Source organism: Theropithecus gelada, chromosome 14 (genome assembly GCF_003255815.1).
Source record: "Theropithecus gelada isolate Dixy chromosome 14, Tgel_1.0, whole genome shotgun sequence".
In the NCBI taxonomy this organism is placed as follows: Eukaryota; Metazoa; Chordata; class Mammalia; order Primates; family Cercopithecidae; genus Theropithecus; species Theropithecus gelada.
The window spans coordinates 58,315,985-58,337,059 of NC_037682.1; the positions used below are offsets into that span (position 1 = coordinate 58,315,985).

The following is a 21,075-nucleotide window of genomic DNA, read 5'->3' on the forward strand; positions in this document are numbered from 1 at the left end:
AAATTGATTAGGCTTTGCAGTTACCTGCAAAAACTCTCCACACCTGATGACACTCTCTCCACATTATGTGTGTGTATGTATATGTGTGTGTAAGTGTGTGTGTGTGTGTGTGTATATATCTTGTGCATCTAAACATCAAAGTCAGTATCCTCTCATGGAAGCAGCTTTTCACAAGAAATTAATTTTAACTGATTCAATTCATTATCTAACAGTGGTTACCAAGGATACCAAATAGCCAAAGCCACTTGGCTCCAACTTGCTTGTTATCAGAAGATATTAACAGAAAGCTGTGAGGAATTATTGTTGCCTAAGTAATATGGCTAGAAACCATGCCCCCTTTCAATGTCCCGAAGTTCTGAACTCAGTTCAAAACACTCATCTATAATAACCACTAAAAACACACAATTTTTTTCTACAATTTGAAATTCACTGATTAGCATTTAGAAAAATGACCACTAATGGTTTTACTTTAATTCACTTCCTGATGAAGCACTGAACTGAGAATGGCTACTGATTTGATCTTCTTATCAATCTGAAAGCAAACGATTCTCATTGTGGCAGTTAATTGAGCATTCAGGTAATCTAGCTGAATCTGTCCTAAATCAAACAGCCTATAACAGCATTTGTGAGCTGCATTTAATGGATGAGCCTAAAATGTGCCCTTGAGGGGAGAGAATTAAACTAATAATGCCCCATACAAAAAAAAAAAATGCACCCTCTTGCTAAAAGGTCAACATGGTTAAAAATATATATATATAAAAGAATAAACATTGTCAATGTGGTATTATTGTACATTTAAGGAGTAATCAAAGAATTGATACACTCTCTCCAAAAGGCACAGACAAGTGTGTCTTACACTTGACTGTGTAATGTATTTCAGCAGTACATTTTAAGAATTTTAGTCCTCTATCATTCATTGTTATTATTTTGTCCCACTTTGAAGTTTGTTTTAATTTTGCTGATGATGAACTTTGCAAAATAAAAATGCTTCTGTTGTTGTGCTTTTCAAAATCTGTCAACCTTGTCTTTTATGGTTTTTGGCTTTAGGGTCATGCCAAGGAAGGCTTCACCTACTACAAAGATCACAGACACTGGTAGTTGCCACCCCATATCTGTTTTTCCCCTTTTCCAAAATAAGAGAAGTTAAATTGCATTTGAAGTGAAAATATATCAAGCTAAAAGACTACATTTCTCAACCTTCTAGTAGCTAGGGATGGCAATATGACTAAATTCTGATCAATGAGATGAAAGCACAAGTATAGAGTGGGACTTCTAGGAAGGTTACTCTAAAAGAGCAGACTCAGGTCGAAAGTGAGGTTTTTGTCTTTCTCAGGGATGCAAATGTAAGTGCTGGAATTCCAGCAACCATATTAGCCCATGATGTGACTTCGAATTTGAAGTCATGCACTAAAGAAGGTAAACACAGAAAGACAGAAGGAACCTGAATCTTAAGACTACCTAGAGCCTCTCAGACCTAGGCAGACTACTCCTAGGTCTCTTTACATGAAAGAATTTTAAAAATTTATCTCTGTGTCTAACCCGCTGTTATTGTTTTGCTGTCATCTATACAGTATTCTGATTATAAAATGATTATCACATAATTTCCTTTGGAATTTTAGCAGCTATATTTGTAAAATTTAAACCACATGAAAAATTTTGGGAGCAGGCATATAATGTTTTTCCCAAATAGTTACTCAATTATCTCAACCCCATTTTCTGAGTAACCCATTTTCTCCCCCCGTCAACTAATCTGAAATGCCATCTTTACCAGATACTATATTGCCATGTCACAATAGCACAAAATTGGAAACAAGCCAAATGTCCATCAGCTGGTAAACGAATAAATAAAATGAAATACATCCATCTAATGGAATATTAATCAGTAATAAAAAGGAAAGAACTAATGACACGTGCTATGATATAGCCAGGCCTCAAAAACATTATGCTAAGGGAAGGAACCCAGTCTCAGAAGAGATCACATATTGTATGATTCCATTTATATGAAATGTCTAGAACAGACACATTAATAGAGATAGAAAGTAGATTAGTAGTCTCCTGAGTCAGGGATTAACAGAGAATTGATATGAGGAATCTTCCTGGAATGTTGAAAATGTTCTAAAACTGATTTATAGTGATGTTTGCACAACTTCATACATTTACTAAAAAATAATTCCATTGTACACTTTCAGGGTGAATTCTACAATATGTAAAACATGTCTCAATACGGTTATATTTTTAAAATCAGAGAATGACTGGAGATAGAGGAAAATGTGTAAAGTTTGTGACTTATTTTGCATAAATCGTCAAAAGTTAAAATAATTATATATATAAAACAACAAAAAAACCTATCTGTGCAATACTAGGCTTCCTAGTATTTTACCATTCCTGTAGTCTTAAATCCTCACCAGGTTACAGTACATCGTTATTTTTAATACAAAGCTGTATTTGTTTTACTATTATTTACAATATATTTATGTGCTTAACTGAGACTGGTATCAAGATATTTTTACTATTGTCTTTGTCAGATTTGATATTAGTGTCATACTAGCCTCACATAGTAAATTAGGATGCCTTCCATATTTTTTCTATGCCACAGTATAGTTTCTACAGTATATGAACTGTTAACCTTTGTAGAGGACAATTTGTTAATTTTATATCAAAATATTTAATGTGCATAAGCCTAGCAATTCCACTTCTGGTAAAAGTATTAACAGTGATTGTTAATGGAAGTGCTGATGACCTTTAATTCTTGTACTCACTGAAAACTTTTGTTGCAATGACAACACAAATTTGTAATGACTATTTGTGGCTCCAACAAATAAGAGGGCTGATGTAGTACTTAATATTTTGTTACTTGACCTATAAAAATATTTAGGCCTATACCTTTCTACACAGAAAGTTCTTTGACCACCTTTCAATCTCTTCTAAATATTTTTATACTCACTCTAAGATGTTTATGCCTTCCACTTAATTTGTACCTCTACATCATTGACATATATGACATTTTCTTATGCTTTCTGTCATCTTCTATATCTGTTATTAAATCCTCTTTCTTGTTCTTTTTGCCTTATATTTGTGCTTTCTCATTTTTTCCTTAATCAGAATAGCACAATATTTATTTTTCATTTCAGAATGACACACCTGGGTTTTATTTATTAACACTGCTTCTTTGGGTTTTTTTCACTTTCTAATTCAGTAATTTCTTCTTTCGGTTTTACTGATGCTTTGCTCTTTTTTTTTTCTTCTTTTGATTTGCTTTACTTTTCTATTTTTAGGCTCTTAACTTCAATGCATTTTTTTTTCTATTGCTGTATTTTTTTGCTATTAACAACTTAGAAATTTTCATCTAAATATAGCTTTGGTTATACTCCATTGTGTTCTCAACGTCTATAATTTCAGTGTCCATTTCTGATTTTTTTAACTCAAGAGATCTCTGAAACAGTTCAATTTTTAAGTGTTTAGAGTTTTGGTATTGTTGTTGTTACTTCTTAATCGCTCATTGATTATTTCATGGTCAGTAAATGTGGCGCATGCAATTTTTACCTGTTGGAATTAACTTTTCCTTTGTATTGTCATGTCTAAAAAATTAATCACGTGCTGATTAATTGTTTAAGTGTTTTGTCAATATGATTTTTCTTTATTATTTTAACTATATAACTTCTATCCTCTGTGTATTTATTTTGTCTATTTGATGCATTCCATTACTAGTGAAGTATTGTAGTCTCCAACATAATTCTCATTTTTCTAATTTGTAAAGTTATAACAAACTTGGTTTTATATATTTACAGATTGCTTCATTAATGAAAAGTAAAAGTTTATGACTTCTAAGTCTTTATAGTTTATTGCACTATTTATGAACCTAAGTCTCACTTAATGACGTATACTGTATTCAGTATGTTTTTATAGGAATGTTAATTTAATTAGCATGAGATTTTTGGAAAAAGAGAAGATTAAAAGCAATATAAATCAGTAGACAAATATTTTACTATATTTAATTAAACTATTTCCTAAACATTTAAGGAATCAGGTACTACAAAGCTAACTCCGATCCTCTTCTGACAATCCCCCATGTTCTAATTGCATCATTAAGGCCACTATTTACTACTCACTTTTCTCCAGGAGTTTCCCTGGGTCAAATCTGATGATTGTCTCTAGCACTATGGGACACCACTGCAAACCCTAAGACATCACATTTTACTATAAAGGCACATGAAGTAGACCTCCTGTTTTGTTAATCTGCCCAATTTAACTTCCCAGTTCCCACATACTGAGGCACTGGGAAGGCAGATGTGATTGAATTACTGAAGCATAAGATAATACAAAAATTAAAAGATAAAAAAAGAAGACCATGTAATGGAAAAGAGCTGCAGTTTTAATCTTTATCAGCGTGCAGAGTGGATCCTCTCTAACTGAACTTGTGGGGATTAGATTCTCCTCAAGAGAAACCAACAGTAATCCACACATAAATGGCCTCTAAAGCAGTGTGGAGTTAGAATCAATGAATTTTCCTACCAAAGGCATCTGGAAGAAAAAAAAGAAACACTTTGGGGGATTTTCTAGTTCTCTTTGTAGATTCCCTCTGAAATAGATTCCATAAAACGATTAATCTGAGTTCCCTAAAAATTAAAGTAATACACACAAAGTACTTTAAAAGCCCCAGAAGAAGGATGACCTATAAATTCACGATATTACAGTTATATTAAATCTAAAGTAGCAGTCACGGTGGAACAGATTAAAGAAGAGCAAGCATCACTGTTTTCTCATTCCCTCTGAAATGATTTGGGAAGCCTTCAGAGCTAGCTCTAGCAATTGTCAGCTAGCAATTGACATTCATATTATTTGAAAAAATAAGAATGGAAATATGTTTAACTGGGGATCCTATGACTCCCAAGTTAAAAGTGATAAAAGTGATTCTAATGTGGCCTCCTCATTCTTGTCCAGTTTCTTTCTCTGTTTCGCAGATTTTTCTGACAAGAAGTGAGCATATTGGCTAGGATAATTTATAGCCTACAGGAATCAAGCAACCATGTTATTCTCTAACCTCATGGCCTAGTTAGAGTTTTCACAAGGTTTATGTACTGCATGGTTATCCTAAAATAAGGACAAATGATAATCATATTACTTGCCTAGAGATAAAGAAGACCATGATTTTACTTAGGGCTAGGACACTACAGTTACATCCTAGAGCTAAATTTTCTACAGAATTTATTAGTAATTGTGCCAAGAGTAGCTGTACTTACTAATAATTTGAGAAAATTCATTGTGGTTAAAAAAAAAAAAAGAATCCATCATAGATAGAAAACACATTTTCAAGTTTGGGTTTCTTTGCCTAATATTTTATAAAAGTTTTACATAGACAGTTTGAGCATTTATTTTGACAAAGGGGCTATAAAAAGCAATTGTAAACCATGAAGGCCGTAAGTGCATGTCATTTGCAACCCTAGCTGTGTAGAGGTATTTTAGATGTCACCCCTGAAGGCTGATTTGGTCAATCTTGGGACAGGGTAGTTGTGTCTTCAAAAGTTCCTTAACTGATTTTGATGCATAGCTGGAACCGGGAACCACTTTACAAAAATCTACGAGTTGCAAGGGGCCTTGACATTCAATCATTTTTCACCCTCCTTATTTCCAGTAACTTCTTCCCAGTTTTCCACCAGTCAACTGCCCTGGACATCTGCATGAGATGTCATATACATCCCAAACTTAATGTGTTTAAAATTAATCTCATGATTTTCCCACAAAATGTGCTTGACTTCCTGTGGTAAACCTAATAAGTTATAGGAACATCTTTCCAGGCACATACGCAAAAAAATTGGGAATCAGGATCTCTCTATTTCATATCATTACGAATTATTTTATCTCTTAAATGTCTCTTAAGGCATCTCTACTGCCTTAAAATATTCCTTCAACACTTCTACTTAAGTAAAAATTAATAGTTTACCGCCTGTTGCTGTTTTCTTTAAAAATACCCAGATTTAAATCTCACATTGTCTGACCACACCACTACACCACAACCACCCATCTTGTTGCAGACATCTATCATTCCTCAGATCGCTTCCCCCACATTCCTGGAAGAGCCCAATTGCTGGCTTACTGTCACTTTCCAAAACTACTTTCGTCAAAATCCTCAGCAAACCCAATATCCATGTCGATAGCACTTCCAAAACCCTGGGCCTGTAGTTCTTTGAGCTCCTATCTTCAATCATTTGTCCCCCTCTCCCCATCGTGCCTCTCGTGATCATGTTCTGGACCTGGTCATGCCAACAATTGCAACTCCTCCAGAATGCTGATTTCAAATATCTCACTCTCCGACCCCCTTCTCCTCACTGCATTTTCAACAAGCATTCCACCCCTCCAGGACCTACAACCCACTAATCCTACCACGTCTTCACTACCCCTAATCCTTTTACATATCCGCTTTTCTCTCCTTGGTCTGATGAAATTTCAGAATCAATCATTCCAATCTATTCTATATACCCTCAACTCTTTTGCCACTCTTTCCTCATTCTACATACACACAACCCTGGCTTAAACACAAACTTCCCTCTCTTCCATGACTGCACAAAAAGAGTTGAACATGGAAGAAAAACACGCACCTATGCTGATGGAAATCACTTTAAATTCATGATCGCCAACTTCAAGCAGGCCCTTGGTATTGCCTGGCAATCACACTTCCTTCCCTAATCAATTTGCTCTTCCACTCTCCTAGACATTTATAACTCTCTTATTTTCAAGTTGCCATTACTTCCTAACCATCCCCACTCAGACTATAAATTTGCTGCTTCCTATTTCACCAAGAATAGAAGAGCAATCAGAAGGCAAACTTCTGCAAGATTCCCAAACCACATCTGCCCACCTGTGCCCACATACTCTGCCCTGACTTCTTGACAATGAATAAAGTGTTGTTGAAAATCCCACCTACTCAGCCTACTTAGCACATCACTCCAGCAGTTCAATCCTCTACATCATTTTTCCCTCTCTCCAGAATACATAGTTATTTTGTCTTTCCTTTAAAAGCCTTCTTTTGAATCAGTTTCTCCTCCCTTTCCCTTCACAAAATAATTCAAAAAAATTGCTTACTTTTCCCTCAATTTCTCTCCTCTCATTCTCTTTTTAAAAGACTCTAGTTAGAGTTTCACCAATTCCACTCAGGCACCACTCCTCCAAAACCACTCGGTTCAAGGTCACCAATTAGCCTCCATGTTATTAAATGCAATGGTCAGTTCTTGGTTGTCATCTTACTTGACCTATCAGCTGTGTTTAACTCAGGGGATCCTTCTTTCCACCTAGGAATACTTTCTTAATTTCCAAGCCAGCATGGTCTTGATTTTTCTCCCACATTACTTTCTGGTCCTTCTCAGTCTCCTTATTTGTTCCTGCACATTTCTCTAACTTCTAACCAGTTGTTTGACTTCTTTTCTATTTTTTATTCACCCCTTGGTAAGTGTGAAGGTCTGAATGTTTGTGTCCTCCCCAAATTCATATATTGAAACCTAATCCCTAGTATGAAAAATGCTAAGAGCTAGGGCTTTTGGGGAAGTGACTAGACTATGAGGGCAGAGCCCCCATGAATGGGATTAATGCCCTTATGAAAGAAACCCCTTCCACCATGTGAGGACACAGAGAGAAGGTGCTCTGTATGAGGAACAGGTCCTCACCTGACACTGCATCTGAAAGCTCCTTGCTCTTGGACTTTCCAGCCTGCAGAACTGTGAGAAATAAATGTTTGTTGTTCATAAGCTACCCAGCTTATAGTAATTTTGCTAGGGCAGTGCAAATGGATTAAGACAGTAAGCTCATCTAGTGTTTTGGCTTTAAATATCATCTATGTGCCTGTGGTGCCTAAATGCCTACACTGAACTCTTGGGAAATATACCCAACTTCTCAACCAAGTGTATCATTCTAGCAATCCTCCCCTCTTTATCCTATATCATGAATTTTTGTTCTGTACTAGTCATTCCCATCACCTTGGTGCTGTTAAGTCTCGTAACTTATAAATAAATAAATAAATAAATAAATACAACTCTTGATCTCACTTCCCTCCCCGGCAACTACTATGCCATTTATTTGCTCTTGTCAGCAGAAAAACTTAAATGAATATTCTGTCTTCACTGCCCCAATTCCTCTCCCTTCAATCTCTCTTAGAGCCATGCCAATCAGGCTCTTGTTCCCACCTCTCTATCAAAAATGCTTGTCAACATCACTTCCAATGACCCCTGCATCACTACCTGCAATGGTGAGTACCCAGTCTTCATTCTGCTTGACCTAACAGTAGCACTGGACACAGCTGCTTATTCCTTCTTATTTGATTACCTTCTTGTTCATCTTGGCTTCCAGGTCAACACTATTGCTTGGATTTTCTCTTTCATTTCTAGTGTCTCTTCATTAATCTTCCTTTGTGGTTCCTCAAGTTCTCTTAGCCTCTTACTGTTGGACAGTTCTAGAATTTAGTCCAGGTCCTCTTCACTCTCCTGTTTACTTTGCCTTCCTAGATAATTTCAGACAGACTCATCTTAAATATCACATACATGCTGACAACTCCCATGTTTATATCCTCAGCCTAGCCATCTTTCCCAAACTCCAGGCTCATATATCCAACTGTCTAGTCTGTATCCCCACTGGACTCACTAATAAGCATTTGCAACATCCCACATCAAAAACTGAGCTGCTGGTCATTCCCCTCAAGCTTACTTCTCCTGCAACTCTATTGTCCTAGGTGCTCAGGCCACAGTCTTAGTCTTGACTCGTCTCTTTCACACTCAATATCCATCCATTAGTAAATGTTGTCTTCTCTACCTTCCAGCTGCCCAGAATCTGACCACCTCCTACTATCTCCACTGCTATCGCTCTGGTCCAAGTCACCACCATCTTTCACCTACATGATTACAACAGCTTTATAATTCCTCTCCCTAACTTCAACCTTACCCTCCTATAGTCTGTTTTCTATGTGCTGGTCAGAGTGATCCCTTCTCTTCCTAAGTCAGATGTTATCTCTCTTCTGATAAAACTTGCTAATGTCTTCCTATCTTACTGCAAGTAAAAGTCACTTAAAAAAAAAAAGGCTTATAGAGGCCTATAATCAGTCTGCCATCACCTCTCTGACCTCATCTACTACTACTCTCTTTTTTGCCAACCTCACTACAGTCATACTAACCCTTGGCTAGTACCTAAACATGTCAAGCACAATCCTGCCTTGGGACCTTTGTACCTGCTGCTCTCCTGCCTGGAATGCTCTTCCCCTGCTACGCGCGTATCCTGCTCCCACATTTCCTTCTAACCTTTACTCATTTGTCAACTTCTCAGTGATGCCAGTTTAGTCTTTATGTCTTGGTCTCTTTCCATGCTTTGTTTTTTTTTTCCTTAGTACTTACTACTATCTAACATACTATATAATTTACATATATATTATCATTTTCCTCTCACCAAAATGTAAGTTTCATGAGGACAAACATTTAATTTTCTGTTTGATTCCCTACTGTATGTACAATACTGTGTCTAGATATCTACATTTGTACATACTTAGGACAGAGCCTGGTACTTAGTAGATGCTCAGTAAACATATGATGAGCAAATAACTGGCATCCCCAACTACAGCCTCTCCAACCAATTTTCATCTGGTCTCCAGAATACCTAATTAAGGGTTAAAACTCACCTGAATTTTCAGCGTAAACTCTTTTAATGGTTCTGCAGTGCTACAGCTGATACAAACTAAGATGTCTTCAATAGGCAGGCATGTCCCAAAAATGTGATAAGCAAAGTGTACATGTATGGGGTGGGGACGAGGAGGCAGATATTAGAAATGGACAGCATGTGACCCAGTTAAGGGCATTCAATCAATTATTTTTAAAAATTGTGCCTGTTAATTGGCAGCCCCTGTACACAGAATAAACAACCATCTCTACAGCATGGTTTGGTGAGCACTAGGCAGGCCTGCCATGCTTATTCCCTCTTGGGCCCTATAACTTCAGAGAAAACAGACTGTGCACATCCACAGACTGGGTAGTTACAATGCAGCTGAACACATTGCTTTTTTCATTATTAAATAACCAGGCAAGGAAGCAAGATGTCACTGTTGGCATAGTCAGGAATTATATCTGGAGTCCAGATGTTTGAACCAGATGACTAAACTTGCTAAAGGCAGTCTTTACAACCATTCAAGGTAATTACAGATGAGTTTCGGGTGACATGTTGGAGATCTAAAATGGGTAAACTTCCATTCATTGATTCCAATCTGTGAGGACCTTATCTTGGACAGAAAGAACATCTTTGCCAGTAACCTGAGTATATTTTCCATGAGGAACCGGGAAGACTTGAGAAGTTGCATTTACGGAACTGAAATCTCCTGGTGTGCTTTGCTGAGAATGGATGCTTTGAGCTTATCATATAAACTGTACTTCTTTCAAGATTTCTGTATCAGAGCGCTCCAGTCAGCCCTCAGTGGGATTTTGGCAATGGCATACAGGGGCTTTCGTGATCTGATTTGACCATTGTTTACTAGAGCAGATCCATCTCTCAACATTCGCAAAACACACTCAACTTACTGTTACCCAGAATTCATCCTCTTCTGTGTTAGGACCTTTGTAAATTCCTAGAATGCTCTTCCCACCAACAAATTCCAGGCAAACTCTTCTGCCCAAGAATAGCCTTCTGTTGGAAGCCTCTGCAGATCCGCTCAAGTCAGCTTATTACTTCTCTACTCTTTTTTCTGTACTGTATCCAGTAGATATCTCCCTTCTTGATTTTATTAATTGCCATTATTGTTTTATGTCAATTCCATAGGGGCAGTAAGCATGTCTAATGTATCTTTGAATGACAGATGCCCAACCTTGTACATAGCACTTAAGGGGCCCTCAATAAATGTTTTTGGAATTTAACTTAATTATAACTAGAAAAGATTGATCCGTTCAATGTGGTTAAGTAACAGCTACATAAGGGTAGGGTGGGGTGGTTTGGAGTGGGAAAGAAAACACAAAGAAAAAGAGATTCAAATTATAACAACTTTTCTCATATTTCATATTAATGAATGCAGCATTTTGCATTGGAAAAGAATGTTACAACTAATCCCTATTTATTGAAGCATCCCTGAAATTTCAAAAGATACTTTAATATAATGGGTTGATTATAGACAGACAATCTGAGCTCATTCACTATACAATACTCATTCTGTGAGCTAATTTGACAGAATATTTACATTCTAACTAATGGAAACTGGTAGAAAAAACCTTAATATTCTCAAAAAATAAACTGGCACATGATAGAGAATGTGGTAGAGAACACAAAAAATCACATAAGAGTAAATATAAGGTTCAAAACAAAAAATATTCAGTCTTACCAACAACAACAACAACAAAAAACACACAAATCGAAACAACTAGGCAGCTATTTAAACCATGTTAAATTAGCAACTTTTTGTTCACATTATACACCTAATTCACTAGCGGATTTACTGTTGACATGTAGCAGGACTAACTAACATAGATCTACCGAAAGCAATTAGGGCTCACTGTTTATAATTTATCACGAAAAAATTTTCCCAAAAGGAAATAGGGAACTATAAATACAAGACATTATTCATACTAAAAAAAAAAAAAATTACAAGCTAGAATAGCCTCAAAAGAATGGTTAAATAAAAAAGGTATAGCCATTCTTTGGAATATACATAGTCATCACAATAATAATAATAATTACATAATCATAAGTGTTAACAATGGGAAAATTATAATAATAGAAATAATGGCTAGTATTTATTGAGCATTTACTATGTGTATTACTATGAGCATATACCAGGTACTATGGTATTTCATATGCATTGTGAGTTAGGTACTAGTATAGCGTTGTCAGCATCACCAAATAAAATTATAGGATGCCCAGTTCAATTTGAATTTCAGATAAACAACAGATAATTGTTTTGTATAATTACGTGCCATGCATTATTACCCATTGTTTATCTGAAATTCAAATTGGACTGGCAGTCTATATTTATCTGGATACTAGTAACCCAGATACTAGTAATACATTTTACTGGTGAGAAAATGAGGACACAGAGGTTAAATAACGTGTCCAGGAACACACAGCTAATAAGAGGTAATAAAATGCTAAGTTTACAAAACAGTAAAAAATAAAGTTAGCCTACAAATAATTCAAGTGGTAAAACATAAACATGTTTGTGGACTATAGCTGAAAGGAAACATGGGCAGGTGATACTACCAAAAACATCAATTTACTGATTCGTTATTTGAGCATTTACTCTGGGCACAGTGTTACAGCAATCTTCCACTCCCATTTTACAGATGAATAAAATGAAGAGTGAAATATTTTACTCAAGGTCACTAAGGTAGTAAGTGCAGTCAGATTCTAACTCCAAAGTCCTTGCTTATATCATTTTGTCATCTTGATGTCCTGGAAGATATTTTTTCTCTCAGGTGCAGTTCTATCAATGTTGATTTAAATTTTTTGTGTGATAAAATACATGTTCAAGGACATATGAAGATTTCAAAGAGATCTGCAGAGCCTAGTCCTCAGGATTTGATGTGGTCTAAAGCCCTTTCTACAGCCCACCAAATGAAACATTTGAAAGAAAAAGTTGTGATGCACATTTCTTGCTCCAAGATTGCAGTGAAAACTGAAAACTTCTCCACAAATGGTGATTTTATTCAACTTCATTCAGAAAATAGAAATACGTACTCCATACTTATCCTTTTAAAAGTGAGATTGCTCCCCCATTTATGCCTCTCACTAAGCTCCTCCACTTTCTCTATACACTTTGGAGTGTGAACTTGTTAATTCCCTCGAATCAACCTGTTAGGAAGAGATTACGAATGTTTTTAAGCCAACTATATGGGAAATTGCACTTGCACCACAAACATAAAAGTACCTCAATGCTTTTTCAGTGCAAGCAACATCTATGCTCTAAACATAATAGAAAATTTTAGGATGATTTCCTTTAGGTGTTGGTTTAATTTTTCCTTGAGAGTTTATCCCACATCAAAAAGTTTGTGTCTTTGATTGTTTATTGTGAAAGAGGCAGCTGGCCATAGGGCTGCCTGCAATGCCTTTACCACAATTTGCTTTTGTTTTCCCCTCTTGATAATTACCTCATGACTAAACCACTCACTGGTCCATGTAGAGGAGTACCGCAGAGATGAAAACACACTTGTTTAAATAAAATATTTATGAAGGAGCCCTAAAATGTCACTGAAGTAAATGCATATTAGATATTCACATATTGTGCATCCAATATGCCACTCATTCCTTAGAAGACTCTTTTTCCTGACTGCAATTAACATTAACTTTAAAAAATTAATCCCATTGTGCATAATCACACCAAGGTCTATTCATAAACATCCAGTGTTTCAAGATTGATTCTCTTTTGACTATCTTAGAAAAATTTGAATCAAGGCTAATATTTAATCTTGATGAATATTTTGGAGGTTTTTTCATAGAAACTATATTTAATTATTATTTTACATGTACATTTTCTAATAAGTGACTTGACTATAATTTAACATAAGGTGACATTCGTGAAGGTTCTATATTCTGACCTTTTAATGACACTCTATTTAGGCAAGATTTTTCTTGATTGGTTTGTTTTTTCCCCTCTCAGATTGGATGGACATAATAGAGCCTTATGACATGTTCAACGAGCCCTCAAAATAAAAATTTGGGATAATGTTGTGAGAAGAAATTTAAGAATCAGTTGATATGGGTGCTAGCTGTACAGGGTAACAGTGAAGGTTCCTGGTATTTGATACTATCTTTCCTAACTTTGCAAGAAACAAATGTGAACTGAGCTGAGAAAGGTTAGGTGGATGCATTCTTTGCCCAGTGGTCTCAAAGGTTGTTCTCTACTTGGCTGCACATGAGAATCAATAGATGAATTTTAAAAATACTGATACCAGGCCCATTTCCCAGAGACTGTGATTTAAAACTGATCTAGGGTGCAGCCCAATCATTGGTAGTTTTTTTTGTTGTTGTTTGTTTTTTCTGTTTGTTTGTTCCAGCTCCCTAAGTATTCTTAATATACAGCCAAAGTTGAAAACCAGTGATCTAGAAAAAGCTTTTCTTGAATAGAGTAATATTTACGTGGAGAGAAGAGTCACTAATCACGAGTCTTAAGGCTCTGCTTCACACTCTGACCTGCTGAACCTTTTCTAGAGCTTGGGTACAAAACACAGAGAACATGCACAAAAAATCTCCAGAATATGGAGTTGGAACAGGAATGGAAAACCAGTATCCTGGATAACAGAATTCATAATCAAAAATACTAAGCTGAATCTTTATAACTACATAGAATGTGACCTACACTTGGGGACTAAATCCATCATACAAGTACAGAAGAGAGAAAGTAGGTCTAAGGGTGGCTCTTATGAAAGATACCTAGAAAATGTTCATTGACAATAACTCCTCAGTTTTCAGTATATGTGATGTGAGTACCTAAGAAGCTACTTTAACTTAGACCCAATTCTTCTTTTAAATGGACTCCATGGCCCTGGGCTAGTTTACTTCTCCGCACTTCAGTTTACTCATATATATCAATCACTTTTAGCCGTGGTTCTTGAACTTTAATGTGCCTACAACTCTCACCTGAAGATCCTGTTAATATACAGATTCATATTCAGTGGGTCTGGGACATAACTGAGATTCTCCGATTCTAACAAGCTCCCAGAAGCTGCTACTGCTGCTGGAACACAGATGAGTGCTTAGAAGACTTATGAGGACTAGTGAAATGACCTACATAAAGTGCTTGGCACAAATGTGGTTGGCACCCTACAGAAGAAAAGACTTAAAAAGAAAATGATAAAAACATGTTTAAGACCTAGACATTACATGATCCAATCCTCCTTTCTGTTCCTTGAAAAGAGTGGATCTAGAGAAGTTAGGCTAGGTTACCTCCTAGTAGCTAAAGGTATATGATGGAGAAGAGGGATAAGACTAATGCTTTTTGACCAAAAAAAGTATAATCAAGATCCATGGGTAGAAATTTAAGATACCTTTTAATTCCCTACAAGGAAAACCTTCTAACAATACATGCTGTTCTACAACCAATTAATCTTCTTGACAGCGAAGTCTCCAGTTATAAAATACAAGCATAGAGCAATTGACATTAAAGAGGATAGTTATACCTCAGGTCACTTAACTGTAAAACAGCCTGGCTATCTAAAGAGGCATCACACACTTAATGTGTTACAAAAGGTTAAAATAAAATAAAAAATAAACCTCATGATTTCCCTCCTCACCCCTACCTTCTTCCTGAAGACTTCTACTTGTACATGGAATTTTTAGGTCAAAAACCCTTTGAAGCTTCCTTAGTTGCCCTTCTCTCACCTTTCACATCTCTTCCTTCAATAAATACTTGTGGCTGTACCTGCAAATTGTGTTCATAATCCAATTACTTCTCATCAACTCCATTGCCACTATCGCTGTTGAAGTCACTGTCACCTCTGTCTGGATTTCTGAAATAACTTCCTAAGAGGTTTCTCTGACTTCACCTTTGCTCTTCAACATAGCAGTCAAAGTGTTGTCACTTCTCCACTCAGTACCTTCTAATGGCTTCGTATCTCATTCAGAGTAAAAACCAAAGTCTTTATAATGGTTTACAAGACTCTGCATGATCCACCCTCTCTAACTCTTGACCATATGTCTTACCACTCTCCATGTCTTTCACGCCTCTCCAGCCACCTCTGAAATCACCATTTCTAGAATCATATCAATAATGCTCCCACCTCAGGGCGTTTGCACTTGCTCTTCCCTCTGCCTTAAAGGCTAGTCTCTGAGGCCTGCAAGTTTATGTCCCACATCAGTAACATATAAAACACTATAAAAGCAACCAACAGCACATTCTAATTGCTTTCTATGGATGAAAGTGCTCACACTCAGCACTTTACTTTCCACAAGTTGGTACAAATGACAGACTGTGTGAGGCACTTCAGTTCCAATTGTAACTTAGGCTTATTTTTTAAAATTACAATTGCATCAAGTCCTCTGTGAACACCAAGTCAGGGAAATCTGGGTGCTGTACTCCCCCAACAGGGCACTATAACTACCTGGACAAAAAATAACCTTTCTGATGGCTCAGGCCCACTGGTCTGTGCCCTAGTCTTTCCACACCTCTGAAAAAATGAGTAAATTTCCTAGATGCAGGGTCACTTTGCTCTCCACAGGAAATTATATCTTTTTTCTCCTTTTATAACCAAAGTCCTTAGCTGAGCTTGAGGAAACCTAGCTATCACTGGGTGGCCGTGAATGGACAATAACAGAGAAAGCTAGGACATGGCATTCAGGTGGACTCCTTTACAGAAAAAGAAATCATCCATTTACAGAGATGACTCTCTCTAGAAACCCATGTCTCAGGGCTGCTGTGCACGGTTGTTCTGGTTCTCACTATCATAGCAGGGACATTATTCGCATGGTGCTGTGTGGTGCAGCTTTTCTAGCTACTCAGCTTTTAGGGTTCAGAGATTAAAGTCACTCTTGCTTCAGAGGGATGAAGACAAATGCATCTGATGTAAGAATTAATGTCGACAAGGCAAGGAAGGAGGGAAATGAAGGGAGATTTGGAAATGAAGGGAAAAGCGTCCTGAAGGAGAGGGTGCACTTAGGATGTAATCTTTGGCCTGGTTTCCTCTCACCTCGCACTGGAACCCCCCACCCCCACCCCTTCCCTCATGAGCTGGCTACTTTCCAACACAAACCAAAGAGCCAGAGGGGCATGGGGCTACTTCAAAACCCTGTGTTCTAGTTTAAGAAAGGAGAGCACTAATATCAGGAACTCAGAGCAGCAAGGTCGACTCCTATCTATAGCTATTCCTCAGCCAAGGAATCAGATTTATTCTTGTAAGAAGTCCTCTTAGTGAATCTTTCTCAGGGGTTGCCTGGTGTAGGGGCTGAAGAGAACCTGAAAACACAGGATCCAGCCCCTGGATTAAAAGGAGCAGAGACAGAAAACTGGCCAAAAATATGTGATTCAAAGATAGGCCTCATCCATCTTCTCTTGTAAAGCCAAAGACAACTGCATATGTGGGATAACAAGGAAAACTCGTGGTCCGGTCATAGGCAAGGAAGTGAGATGTTTCAATACTAACACTTGCTTTGGGCAAAGCATGTAAAATAATTGTCTTGCTTCTGCTGCTTAAGGACGAACTTCCCCAACTTAGGACATCTTCGATAAACTTAGTTAATATAACCATTGGCAATGGAAAACAATATTTTTTCTTTTTCAATAGAAAAAAAGCCTCCGGTAGGGAAAATCTGATATAAACTTTTAAATTTTAGCAGATGACTTCACCCCACACACCCATCTTGAATATATCAAGGAGATACTATTTAAGTCTGGCTCAGTGTCGACACTCGTTATAAATCAAATAATTATTTAATTTATCTTTTGGATAAATGGATTTTTATATAATAAATTGGTTTCAGCTCGTCCATGATACTTTGCAAGGCAATAGCTCATTTCCAATATTTATACATAGCAATATCAAGAGAAAGGCCATTTTCTCATCCCATTTTTAACAATCTAACCACACTATGCTTTTCTGGTAAGTACTTAGGTTGGCAGAATATTCGAGAAAACTCTTTCTCCAGGTGAGAAACATCTCAAGCAAACATTGGAAGGAATGCATTTTCCACTAGCCAGTAGCAGATGAGACGACCTGGGAGACACAGGGACCTCGGGAAAAGCAAATGGCTCCGCTAAAACTCCCTCCTCCAACCTTAATTGGTCAAATGCCAAAATAAATGAACTTTCCAAAGTTAAGAGCTTTGCAACTTTCACTAGGAATAACTACAGGTGCACAAGCCAGGACCGACGAGCCTACGGACCCCACAGTGGCCGGCGGTAGTCGCTGGTCGAGCCCAGCGCCCAGGCCCAGGCCACCTCCACGCCGTGCGACCTGCTGGGAATGGGTTCAGGCCCGTCTGCCCAAGACGAAAAGCTCCCTGTCCCCGGCCCAACGCCGGATCGCGTCCCGCCCTTCTCACCCCAGACCAAGGAAAGGAACTAGACGCTCAGGAGAAACAATGAGCAGCACCCAGTGGGATTCGGCCCCAGCCCGAGGCCGTCCCCAACTCCCAACTTCCCAGAGTTTCCTTCGGCCTCGTCCCCCTTCCCACGCCTCCGAGGCCGCCTTGGCCTCACCTCGCTCTGAATGCAGATAGCCCAGGAAGTGGAGAGCGTAGCTCGGAGCTAGGGAGCCGCCCCCAGGAGCCCTGGCGATGGGAGCGCAGGTGGCGGGCGTGGTCCCTCCAACCTTGCCCCAGCCGACCCGGACTCGGCCTCCGTGCAGTAGCCACCGCCCGAGTCCCCGCCTGGCTACAGCATCAGGCCACAGTGCGATGGTTCTTGATCCCTCTCCTGGCTCGGTGGCCGCCCCCCGCCCTCTCCCAGTCCTCGTCGCTCTTCTGCCTCAGGCCCCGGTGCGGCCCCAAGTCCCAGCCCAAGGCCCTTGGGTCCCTCCAGGCGGCGGTGGCGGCACTCACCTGGGTCGCGGAGCCGGGGTCTGGCACGGTCCCGCAGGTGGTAGATGAAATCCTGGCAGCTGTCGTGCTCCAGGGCCCCACGGGCACAGAGCTCGGCCAGCAGCTGCAGCGCCTGGTGACAGAGCGCGTCCCTGGCCCCGGGCATCGCCCCCCCGCATCCTCGGACCGCGCCGGGCAGGCGGGCGCAGGAGACAGCCCTCCGCCTGCCAGCTCAGAGCCGCCGCTTCCGGGCCGTCCGCGCTCACCGCCAGGGACCCGCCGGGAAACGGTCCGAGCCCGATCCCGAGCCTCAGACCCAGCCGGCCCGGCCTCCCACCGGTTGCATGCAGCTCTTCGCCAGCCGGTCGGTCAGGTTTTCTCTGTCTCCCGCCGGGTCCCTCTGTCCCTCCCCCAACACCGAGGAGAGGCGGCGCCGCACAGCCCAGAGCGCCTCTCTGCTTGCGCTCCGCCCGCTACTCGCGGCCACCGCGGGGCGGGGCCGGGTCAGGAGTGCGCGCCGCAGGGTAGACTCGCGGCGGCCCCAGACGGGGACCTAGGGTACGCCCCGGCTCCTGGCCAAGCGGGAGACTTGGTTTGGGACCTCGCGCCCAGAGCGGCCGCGCCCTGGCTTGGGGAGTGTGAGCGTGTGCGCGCTCCGGGCGCCGGAGCTACTCCACCCCTCAGCCCTGATGCAAACCAAGAACCCGTTTCCACCACCCTGCGTGTGTCCGAAGCACGTTCTTGGATGCCTGGTGCGAAGATTGCAATCTGGGCACACCCGCCAGATGCGCAGAACTGAGTCCCTGTTTGGAACTTGGAAAGAGCTGCCTGGGTTTGAACCATGGGCCTATGGGTGTCAGATGCCCAAATGCAGGGTTTGGGTCCAAGATTCGCCAACAAAGGAAGGATTTCCCAAGCACAGGCCCTTTTCGACCACCGTGGTGATTTGGAGAAGGTGGAGGCTGTAGGTCAGAACTAAGATCAAATAAATAAACGACTCCCGGGAAAGACTCTGAGGCTTACCTGGGCGTCTTAGGTCTCGGTTAGTTTTCTAAGCAACCGTTTGGAAATCCAAACATTGCCAACGTGACTTCAGCACCCAAGGAGGAGTATCACAGAATCTTGGAGAGTTGGAAGGAACCTCAGGGCACCTTTCATCCACCCATCTTTTCAGCTTTTCAAGCAATAAAGCCTAGAAATAATCACGAAGTACTGTGTGTGTGTGTGCGTATCGCTGTGCCACAAGCCTTTTAGGTGCATAATCTCATTTAATTCTGTACATAGTTCAACGAGGTCTGTGTAACTGTTATCCTCATTTTACCAATGAAAAACTGGGGGCGGGGGACTCACAAAGGTGTTACTTGCTCAAATTCACACATAATGAAGGTAGTTTTGATCTTCTTTCTTTCTCTTTTTTTCTTTCTTTCTTTCTTTCTTTCTTTCTTTCTTTCTTTCTACTTTTTTCCTTCTTTTTCTTTTGTCTTTTTTATAATACTGGTGTTCAGGCCCCCACTCTAGAACAATTACAGTAGGATCTCTAGAACTGGTAACTATCATTCTTAGCCATGAAGTTGTGCTGTCTCTACGGGCGTTTCACAATTCATATTGCACAGAAAGGTAATTTGGGACCCCATAGAATGCTCAGGCAACAGGCAAGCTTTGAAATCCTGCTGTGAATGGTACTAGGGCTTCAGGGAACTTATATGGGAATAGCAGAGAAAATGCAAAGCTGTAAAGGTAAAGATGCCTCCAGAGAGTTGCAAAGAGACAAGCAGAGGAAGGAGAAACCAGCTTTAAGGGAGCCTGTAGGGGAGGTTGAGCAGATGCTGTTTCTTCAAAGGGGGGAACCCCTAGAGAAGGAGAAACCCTGCATTTGGGCATCTGACACCCATAGGCCCATGGTTCAAACCCAGGCAGCTCTTTCCAAGTTCCAAGCAGGGACTCAGTTCTGCGCATCTGGTGGGTGTGCCCATGAACAGAGAAGGTGACACCAGAGATAGTGTGATGCTGGGGGTGGGGGTGGGGGAGCCGTATAGTAATGGTGAGAAGGTATGTGTGTTGAAGCACGTAAAAATATTACACTAATGCCATATGTCAGTGAGGAACTGAAAACAACAAGTTCAGTTAAAAAATGACTTTCATAAACCAAGCAAGAAATGATGAAGGCTTAAACCAGGCCAAAGGCATTAGCTGATTGCTAGAAACATCCAAATTTGAAAAACATTTCAAGTATTAAGTGACAAGATTGTAACCAAGGGAATAAGAAAGAAGCAAAATGCACAAATGTTTCAAAACGTTACATGGGTCATATATATTCACACCCTAATAACACTTAGAAATGCAAGCCTAGAGTTTAGGAGAGAGGGAAGACTGGCATTCATCATTGGAAAGGTAGAAATTGAGTTGCCACATGGGATGGTTCCTTCAAGAAAGAAGAGTTGAAGAAATAAAAGAGCAGTTTGGAAGGTAGCAATCACAGAAGGAGGAAAGATTGTACAGAGGGGAGTCATAGTGGTCATGGGAGGAGGAGTGTTTGGTAGAGGAGTGATCAACAACATCAACTGTAAACTCTCAAATATAGTTTAAGGAGAAAAAACTAAAAAGTGTCCTTTGGATAAA

At 39.7% G+C, this 21,075-nt stretch overlaps 1 protein-coding gene across 1 annotated transcript in view; it reads right to left on the reverse strand.

The window, feature by feature from the left end:
* Nucleotides 1-18,868, reverse strand: part of SYT9 (synaptotagmin 9) — a 210,823-nt gene extending 191,955 nt beyond the window's left edge. The window contains exon 1 of the mRNA XM_025357337.1: nucleotides 18,478-18,868. Coding sequence (XP_025213122.1) covers nucleotides 18,478-18,622 — 145 coding nt within the window. The 5' untranslated portion in view covers nucleotides 18,623-18,868. The remainder of the gene's footprint in view (nucleotides 1-18,477) is intronic.
* Between the last annotated feature and the right edge of the window lie 2,207 nt (nucleotides 18,869-21,075).